The sequence below is a fragment of the Caenorhabditis remanei genome, chromosome X (genome assembly GCF_010183535.1).
Source record: "Caenorhabditis remanei strain PX506 chromosome X, whole genome shotgun sequence".
Classification (NCBI taxonomy): Eukaryota; Metazoa; Nematoda; class Chromadorea; order Rhabditida; family Rhabditidae; genus Caenorhabditis; species Caenorhabditis remanei.
In genome coordinates, this window is record NC_071333.1 from 20,466,341 (window position 1) to 20,476,266 (window position 9,926).

A 9,926-nucleotide genomic window follows, 5' to 3' on the forward strand; every position below is an offset into this window, starting at 1 on the left:
CTATCGAGGGTGGCGCGCCTGAGGCATTGTTTTCTGTTCTAGTAATGCAACACTTCTCCGCTAGGCACAACACACACCGTTAGACAACTCATAGTTTTGCAAATACAACGTATAAACGAAACAGCAATGATAATTTTATCCATTTTTTAATTGAACATTTACAAGAACTTTTTCTGAAAATAAGATGTTGAGGGTTACACATTTTCAATACATATTCCCACTATTTCAGAGCAAGTCATGACAACCAATGAACAAGTCCAGGAGAGTCTTCTGATTGGATGGAAAAATGAAGAAGTGGAGAGAATGAGAGTCAAAAACCGAGAACAACGGGCTCAAATGGATTCCTTGAAAAACCGGATCGTGCAGCTTGAGGGAGACAATAATCAGCTCATCACCGAACGTGACCAGACCGCCACCAATCACCAGGAACAAATGAAAGAAAAAGATGAAGAAATAAAAAGAGTGCGGGAAGCGGCTGCATTGGAAGAATCGAGATTGACTAATGAATTAGAAAGAATCACCAGCCAATGCACAGAATTATTGGAAAGATCTGAGCGAAGTAAAAAAGAAGAAGATGCTGCGAGAAAAGTGCTCGAACAAGAGCGAGAAACTGCAATGGAAAATCTGAGAGAGAAAAATGAAAGACTCGAAAAGGAGAAGAAGGAATTGGCCAGAGGTTACAGCTTTGAAAGGAGAAGTAAGAAGATTGAATTCGGCTATGGGAAGACAAAAGATGGAGCTCACAACTGCTCAAGAGACAGCGGAATCTCTGCAGAGGGACGTTAGGAACCTTCAAGGTACCATAGATGGAGAGATCAACAAGTTGAAGGAAACAGTACGGACAAGAGACGAAACGATCAACAATCAGAAGACGGAGCTCTTTCATATAGAGCAGCAACTGGAAGAGATGAATGAAACGAAGGAAAAAATGAAGCGGATGGAGGAACAAGCTGAGAAGTTCAAACAATTTGGCGTGCAACGTGAGTTTCAGTTGGAAAAAATGAATATCAAATTGATTATTTGATTAATTTAGATCGTGCTCTGGTCGAAAAGTTTGATAGCTGTGTGGCCTCGACGTCATCCACAGGTCCACCAAAGGATGACAAAGACGATAAGGAGCCAAAAGTAAGTTCGAAATTTGAATTTTTCGTAACAAGGGGAATAGAAGGGAATATGAATTGAGTAGCGGTAAAGTAGGGGACCAATAGGTCTAACTGATTGTTCGACGAATTCTGTTTTGTATTCGCTGGAAAAAACAAAAATAGCATATAATTTTTGTAGTTCTTCATTTTTTGAAACCGACTGATTTCAATGTCAGTGCTAATTAGCGAAGTTTTCGAGTTTTTCATTTTGACAACCTGTAACTTTCATGGTAGTGTCCCTACAAAAAAGTAGTAAACTTCAAAAATAATCTGCTATTTTTGCTCTATTTTGCCTATACAAAATTGAGTTTATTGGACATACAGGTGGCACCGAAATACACTTTCAAACTTGGTCATTTTCCACAAAATGCATTCAAAGTTGATAATTTTTTGAGCGGAACTGTATGTTATAACTATTGGGGTCTAACTTTACCGATACAAGCTTCATACTCCACACGAAGAGTGAAATTATTGGTACACAACACTTTTCCCTATAGGATTTTTTGCAGGAAATGAAAACCGCCAAATAAACCGAAGAATGGTCCCAAGACTCCCAAGCTGGTGAATGCTGGTCCAGATTTAATTTTAATTGTTTTAAAGTTCTGTTTTAATAAACTGTTTTAAAAAAATCCTTATTTTCAGTTTTTGTTATTTCCAGATTGCCAATTAAAGGTCTTTCCGAATACTCCCGGGGTTTTTCTTGGCGTCGTCTTGCTTTTTTACTTTGGCGTCGTCAACTTCAACCTCTTCCTTCTCATGAATATCTACAGTTTCTTTCTGGCGAACCGTTCTCTATCTTGACCCCAGTATTCGAAAAAACGCCCGTGTTTCGTTTTTGTCATCTTTCCTAACAACGTTCACCAGATATTGCGCGAGAAACGAAGAGACACAGAAAAACAAGGGCGCCCACGAAAATAGTTATTACGCAACAATGAGAGCGATCGCGCAACAAAAGAGAGAAAAAAGAATGCACGCCAAAAATGTACTTGGGTAGAGGAGAGTGAGTAGGTCGGACAGGACAAAAAGCATTTTGGCAGTGGATATTGTGTGTTACAAATCAAGATTCAAAACTGCGCGACATCATTTTGTTTTTGAACACAAAGATTTCCATCTGTTGATCACTGATCATTAAATATCAGTCATATATAAAAAAGGATCCTCTACATATCATCAGTTTTGTAATAATTACCCATCTGTTAATTGTAACTACGAACACATAAGCCATGGCGAAGCTTGGTCTCGTTTACGTAAATATAACTAGACCCCAGGTGAGAGGAAGAGAACGCAGAGAAGCAAGAGAATAAAACGGTGTAGCATGAAAAAAGAGTGAGAGAGTGCAGCATTGCAGAAGGAGGAGGGGCGTAGCCACAAAAAAAGGCGGAGCCTGTAAACGCTATAAAAAGGAGACGACGAAGAGGTTATTCAGACGACTCTAAGGTTTACTACCGGAATGTGAACCCCCCCCCCCCCCCCCCCTCCCTCTTCTATGATTTTTATTGAATTCTAATAATTTCCTTTCTTGTAATTATGGGAGTGTTGTCATTATGGTATCTGGTCTCCTGTTTAATATTCATGATTTATATTCTAGTCAATAAATAAATTAAATTAAAATTAAATTAAATGGTATGGAACCCAGTTTGGGACGTTAGTTTTTTAATATACGTTTAATTGTGATTAGTGAAAACCAGGGTTGGGAAATTTTGGGCCGGTCCGGCCCAGTAGAAATTTAAAATGTTTCGAAACATTTTTGACTTTTTTTTTGAAAAAAAAGCAAATTTTTAATTATGTTCTTGAACATTGATGAAAACTGAAGCGTGCGAGAATGTAGGAGAATTTTGACTATTTTATTAATAAAAAGTTCACAAAAATTGTAAAAATTGTGCACATTTTCGAATCCGGCCCGGCATGGGCTGACGAGCCAGCTCGGAATTTCTCAACCCTGGTGAACATGATAGTGGGATTGGAAATCCTAGTATATTCTGAGTTTTGGCTTAAGCAATTGAAAAAAAACTATTAAATCGTAAGCCCTGTATAAAAGATAAGAAAAATATATAGGAAGATATAAGGATTGATGCAATTAATGAGATAGGTTTTATCAAAAATCACAGTTTTGTTTTCTATTCGATTACTATAAATAACGTATTATAACGGCACCCTGTAATATAACGGCATTATGTATGAAAGCGACATCATGTATTTGAGTGGCTGTAGTATTTACGGTAACTTAATTAACCATTTGTTTCTCAGCCACATAGATTTTTTAATGTTTCTGCTTGGCGTTTATCTATTTGTCAAGGTTTCCCCCTCTCCTTCCCATTTTCTACATCAAATAGACTTGACCGCCAATTCCCCCGCCAAAAATAATACACCCTCTCAAAGAAACCACCCGACCTTTTGGTAGTCCATGATTCACAAACAATAAGATTAGACGGTGGCCCTTTTTGGTGTAAACTGAATAACGTCAAACCTCTAATAGAGGTGCCCCGGTAGCGAAAGTTTGAAACACAATATCTGAACTGCCTTGAGAGCTATCAAAATATTTTTAACTGAAGAATTATTTTATTAATATTCAGCTATAGTTTGTCTGTTGGCAACTTTTTGATATCTCTTTCGAAAAAAAGATATGTGTGTTGAATAAACTTTGCTGGAGGCACCTCTATTAGAGGTTTCACGGAAGACTCCGATTCGATCGAGAATTAAAAATAGTCGCTAATTTTCCAAATTCAAAAAGTTGCAGATCCAGGACCCCCATCCAAAACAAATCAGTGGAGGCATTTGGACTGTTGGTAATGTTAGGATGGTAACTGCAGCGGATTTGGATTATCTTAAAGTGTCAGTCACTGTCAAGGTCTGCTGTCAAACAAGATTGTCAGGGTCCAGAGGTGAGTGTCCGCACGCTTTACGCTTTTTTTTAATTTTTCACCATTCTTTTTTGTACTTTTATTGAAACTAATTAGAAACGTTCAGATCGAAGTATCATCTTCAAAAATGAACGGATTCAACAGATTTCTCGGAGCAATGAGCAATGGACAAAACGGACAAAGTAAGTATCATATTTTTAATGTAATTGAAAGTAAAATTGGGAGAAGAAGTTTTTTATTGATTTATAAACTTAGAGACCCAAGCTTTGTTCCTAGAAGATCTGTAGAATTTTTGGAAATCTGACATTCTCTTTAAAAAATATTCACAACGAAATTTAGATAGGATGCTTCAAAGTTTTCCGTTTACAAAATTTAAACTGGGAACGTTGCGGTGACCTCTGAAATTAAAAATACCATCAAAGACAACTATTCAGTTAGAAGAAAAACAGAAAGAGTAAGACAGGGTGGAATCCAAACTTTAAAAAATTGCAGATCCTGGACATCCTCTCCAACCAAAGCTGATGCACCAAACACGGCTGATGATGGCCATCAACAACATCATTCTGGAGGTATGCAAGATTAGTTAAATCATTACAGAATCAAAAACAGTCTTTTTTTTTAATTCAAAAAATTGCAGAACTAGGAAATCCACCAATGCTAAATGCTGGTGGTTTTCTACCACATTTCCCGCCACACATCCCACAAAATTTGGTTCCATTGTTGATGGCTCTCAACAGAATTCGTGGTATCAATATATTGAGGCAAAGCCCTGGAGGTATGTTAGAATATTTTGCGTATAAGAATCAAAAACAATCATTTTTCAGCTAGCCCACCAGAGGTTGCTGCGAGGAATTAAAATAAATTTTTGTTTTCACAATAAACTTTTTATTAAAAAAACCTGTTTGTGTTGTGATATGAGGCAGAATGAGACACATTACTCTTTTCTCACCACCAAACCATTGTGGTGTAGTTGGGGTCCTTTTACTTTCAAAGAAAAAAAAGTATGTGACTCTGGCAGTCGGGACTTCTCTTTTTTAGCCAATTTGAAACTGAGGTCGGTTAGCTCCGCCTCCAGTTCGGTGATTTCCAAAGAATGCAATTTGTACTGCAGTTACAGAATTTCAGACACTGGTTCCTTCATCTATCATAAAGAAACTCTCATAAAAAATAACGGTTTGCTTTTTAGGCCGTCACAGAATCTGACGCATTACTCTTTTATTCCCTCTAATGCGATTCATGTTCGATGACTCATTCTTCCCAGCACATCATCTCGTTTTTGAGTCCCCAAATTTCAAAACGTTGATCATTCATCGATAAGTTTGTTATTCACGAAGGAGAAAGGTCATTCTGCCAAATGTGACCGACCGAGCCTCTGTATATAAACAAAAAAACGAAGGTCGATCTGGCGTACACACAGTGACATGAAGTGTTATGAGGCAACAGTTGGATTGTTAACTTAAATCTGAAGGCTGATGGGCATCTGAAACGTAAACAAAGTGAGAGGCAAGAGGGCGCAGATAGACGAAACAGTAACAGAGTGCAGGAAATCATAAGAAGGCGGAGCTTGGAAGCAAAAAGGGGCGGATCATAAAAACAGTATAAATATGAATCGACAAAGAGACAACTCATTCGACTCTTAGGTCTACTCCCGGACATGTGGACCACCCCTATTATCCTCCTGCTTTTCTTTGAAATCTAGATTATTATTTATTTATTGTGTACTTATTCTGAAATTAAGACTTCTGCCAATGGAGGTTTGAGGTTAGTTCTGGGGATTGGTAAATGTTAAAAATTGAATTGAGCACTGATTTAAACGAGACATTTGTGTTTCTACAATAAGAACCTGCTGGCTTCACATGAACTGCAATTTTTGACACAACACTTTTTCTCAGTTTTAGTTATTTTATTTTGGTGAAAACGAGTCACTTTTTGAAAAAATTCAAATAAGGGAAATCTAGAAAGGGTTCTTCAAATGTAATTCCGTGTCTTCCCACGATTCTTCTCCCCCTCTCCATTTTCTATTTCGAAACTTTTTGCGCTTGTCGATATCGGCCTTCTGTCTTTGTTGCATGCAATGTCTTCCCCTCTCTCCGCTTGACACATCAAAAACCCCCAAATCACCTCCAAAAAATGCCAACCTCCTTTTTGAAACCCTTGAGTGACTCACAAGCGATTGTACTTGGCTGTATTTTTCTTTGATGTGCACTATATGAACTTTAATTCAATTAGGGCAATGTCGTTAGTCACAATGATTATAAAAAGTAGTAGGCGAGTAGGAGAGGGCTGGGAATGAATGGGGTGATTTGAAAACGGCTAGTAGAGTAATTCAAAAAAAAAATTTCGAAATTGGAAAGGAAGAGAGGATGGGGAACGTAGTAATAGTAATTGTGTTTTCAGCAGAGGACCCTCGGCTGGCTCAACTGATGGAAGAAAACAAGAAACTGAAGAAAGAAAAAGAGGAGAAGGGTGGGTTAGTGATAGATTATAATATTTTCTAAAATTTCATTCGTTTTCAGACAAAAAGCTGAAAAGGCCGAATGAAGAGAAGAAGCTCCCCGCCCGCGCCGACATACTGGAGAAAAAAATGAAGAAACTGGAGAAAGAAAAAGGAGATCAAGGTGAAGAGTTTTGAAATTTTGAAAATATTAATGTGCCGATGTTTTGTTTTCAGACAAGATAATGAAGGAGGTCGACATCAAAAATAAGGAATTGTCAAACTCCGAGATGACCAGAGGTAAGATAACTATCACAATGTGGTTCATTGACATTTTATTTCTTTAGCCGTGCAAATGGAGGGAGTAATCAATTGAAACAACAAGCTGAGAGCGGACATTGCTCGACTGGCCGCTGAAAGCTCTCGTAAAGGTAACATAAAGATTATTTTAAAAAACCAACACTTTTGCTTTCAGATATTGAGATGGTAACGTTGAAAAAGGACATGGAATCGAAGTTGGCGGAGAAGGAAGCGGAAAAGTAGAAATTGGAGAACGATTTGAAGGTGGCGATGGAGAAAAAGAAGACGGCTCAGGACGCAGTGAAGGAAATGGGAAAAATGGAAAGTGAGTAACTTTGAAATTTTAAGAAAAATTAATTTTTTTCTGAGAGAAAGTGAAAAAAACTTGCTCGACCTAGTGAATGAACTTAATTAGACTTACTAGCAAATGCCGTGGATTCAGTTTCTCTGGTATTCGAGAAAAACGAGGTGAACTTTTAACACGCTAAAATTAACTTTCAAAATATTCTTCACGTGCCAGAAAGGTAATAATTTGGCATTTTATCAGAAGTTGACCTCATTTTTCTCGAATACCAGGCCTCGAAGGAAAAAATTGAACTGACTCCATGATCTTCCCTAGTTAAAGAACAAGAAATTAGGTATTAACTATTCCAAACAATTTTCAGATCAGGAGATCAAGAAGAAGACCGAAGAAAAGAATGAAATGGAGGCAAAAATGAAGGAGAAACTGGAGGAGCAAAGTAAGTAATACGCTAATAATGTTAGAAATATCAATAAATCTAATAGATTTACTTTTCAGAAAAGAAAACCGAAACGGCCAACCAAAAAAGGAAGGAAGAAAGGAAAAAAAAGAAAACAGCGGAATATGAATAGGAAGAAAAGGATTTATATAATTTATGTTCATTTTATATATTTATTTCCAACATAATAAAAAAAGTATTTTTGAAAATATTTGAAAAATTTGAATACAGACAGGGTGAGCACACCAAACAGCAGGTGCTGGGAGCTTGCAATTAAGAGATTTGTTTACGTAACAACATTCTCCGTTCTCCAATTATATATACCCGTGGTGCCGCGAAAGGTTGATTCAAACGTTGCGGTGGTGCGGGAACACCTGGAAAGGGGACAGGTGTTCCGGCACCAGCATTACCTCGAGAGAGCACTGGAACCCTCAATTAGTCTTGGTATAGGGTGATTATCAACTCGAATACAAGCTAAGAGAAACATGATCGGGAGACGGAATACTATATTCGCAAAAATTAGGGTCCCTTTAATTTTCCAGCCAATTTGGGTTTTGAGATCGGTTAGCTCCGCCTCTAGTTCGGTGATTTTTAGGCTAGCGTCTTCAAGTTCCTCTTGGTTTCCCAAGCCAACTTGCCTTTGAGTTCTGCTAGCTCCGCGTTCAAATCGTGATTTTTCAAATTGACCGCTTCAAGCTCTCAGCTGAAATCCTCCACCTCGATTACCCTTTTTTTTCTGTTTCAAACTCTTGGCTCTAAGTTCCGCTAGCTTCGCCTTCAAATCGTCCATCTGCTCATAAATTTCTTATAGTTTCGTTTTCAGCTCTCTGAGCTCATTTTCTTTTTCCTGATCCATCTCATTCAACTTTTTGCCCACACTTGGTTTCAGATCCGCCAGCTGGCAGTTGACTAGGATTACTTCCATTTGAGACTTATTCAATTTATCTGTCAATTTTTCGGTTTCCTGCTCAAGTCTTGAGTTTTTTAAAAGTCAAAAATTATTTTTCTCCATGACTCGCTGAAACTCCGTGGTCAGCACTAGTAGCTCTTTGGCAGCGTCGGAATTTTTTAGATTTTTTCTACATGGACTTTCAGAATATGCTCAGTGCCATCTAGCTTCGCCTCCTTCTCCTTAAGCCTACCTTTTGAATCCTTAAGCTCCGTCTCCTTCACTTCCTGGATATTTTTAGTGCCTTCTAGCTCCGCCTCAATTTTTCGGTGTTCCCGATTTCCAGATATTTTGAGTCATTTTTTGTTGAGAAAATGCATTTTTTTTGATTTTTTCCACTTTTCGTTTAATTTACTTTCGAAATTCATTATTTTAGAATGTTTTTATGAAAAGAAAACATAGATTTTGAATAACTTTTTGTTGAAAAAATGCATTTTTCGCAATTTTTGCCACTGTTTGACAATTTTTTTTTTTTAATTCATAATTTGTTCTTCTTTTTGAGCCGAAATTTGTGCTTTTTTCTGTCGAAAAATGCGATTTTTAAACATAAATTTTGTAGGGTACTGTGAATCGAGTGAACACCCTCATTTTTGTAGTTGACCACTTTTTTTGTGTTTGCTGTCTCATTCAGTGGGGACCGTCCATACTAAAAAGTGGTCAACTACAAAAATGAAGATCTAGATCCGATCCACAGTATATTGGCGTATTGGGACAGTCAGATCAGCAAATTTGGGTCTAAAACTTCTGAGAATTGTTGAAATCTTAGTAAGAGAAAGATTTTAAAAAAATTTCGAAGAGTTGCCGAAAATCTGAAAGTGACAAAAAGTACAGTAACTGTGCCAGTTTTTTGATAATTCCAGAAACCTTTATACATTCTAATTCAGCTCAGAGAGAGCTTTCAGAAAAATACCAACAACTAGGTTTGAAGCGATTTGGGTCTCAACACGATTTACAGAGGGTACTGTAGTTTTGGTGGGATCCAAATTCTTTCGAACCTAGGCGTGTGGGTACTTTTCTGAATGCTCTTGACGCGCTGAATCTGAATATCACGTTTTCCACTCCAAAATATGTCTAGTCTTGGATTTGTAACTCCTGCAAAATCTGAATCTCCCAATTCTTCTTTTTCACCCCAGACTCTTCCTATCATCTTTTTCATTTCATCGAACGGATATAGAAAGAGAGCGAGTGAGAGAGACGCAGACGACGAGATGAAGGGCGCAAAGTGAAAGGACGACGCGCTCACCCCTATACCCCGATGTTCCCTCTTCTTTGTACACAAATGAGAAAGTAGGGAGAAGAGGCGCAGACAACTAGAAAGCTACGAGATTCTACGGGAAAAGACATCGAGAGGAATCAACAACACCACGTGTCTCCACCGAGAGAGAAAGAGAGTGTCCGTCAGAAGAGGGGGGGCGGCTGGCTGTCATATGGGGGAAGTCATATTCAAATTATCTGGTTGTAAGCTTAGACACCGGTGCTCTATCCCCCCTCCCTTTTTCT

General features: G+C 38.0%; 2 protein-coding genes across 2 annotated transcripts; both read left to right on the forward strand.

Annotated features, from left to right (window-relative positions):
* Window positions 1-237: 237 nt before the first annotated feature.
* On the forward strand, window positions 238-786 carry GCK72_026095 (uncharacterized protein; the record flags this gene model as incomplete). The annotated part of the gene is made up of 1 exon (XM_053736653.1): window positions 238-786. The coding sequence occupies one exon, from the start codon at window positions 238-240 to the stop codon at window positions 784-786; it is 549 nt and encodes a 182-aa protein (XP_053580219.1).
* A 121-nt stretch (window positions 787-907) lies between these two features.
* On the forward strand, window positions 908-4,859 carry GCK72_026096 (uncharacterized protein; the record flags this gene model as incomplete). The annotated part of the gene is made up of 7 exons (XM_053736654.1): window positions 908-980; window positions 1,034-1,125; window positions 3,880-4,024; window positions 4,110-4,185; window positions 4,496-4,572; window positions 4,641-4,778; window positions 4,828-4,859. 7 exons carry the CDS (start codon window positions 908-910, stop codon window positions 4,857-4,859), a joined length of 633 nt encoding a protein of 210 aa, XP_053580220.1.
* Between the last annotated feature and the right edge of the window lie 5,067 nt (window positions 4,860-9,926).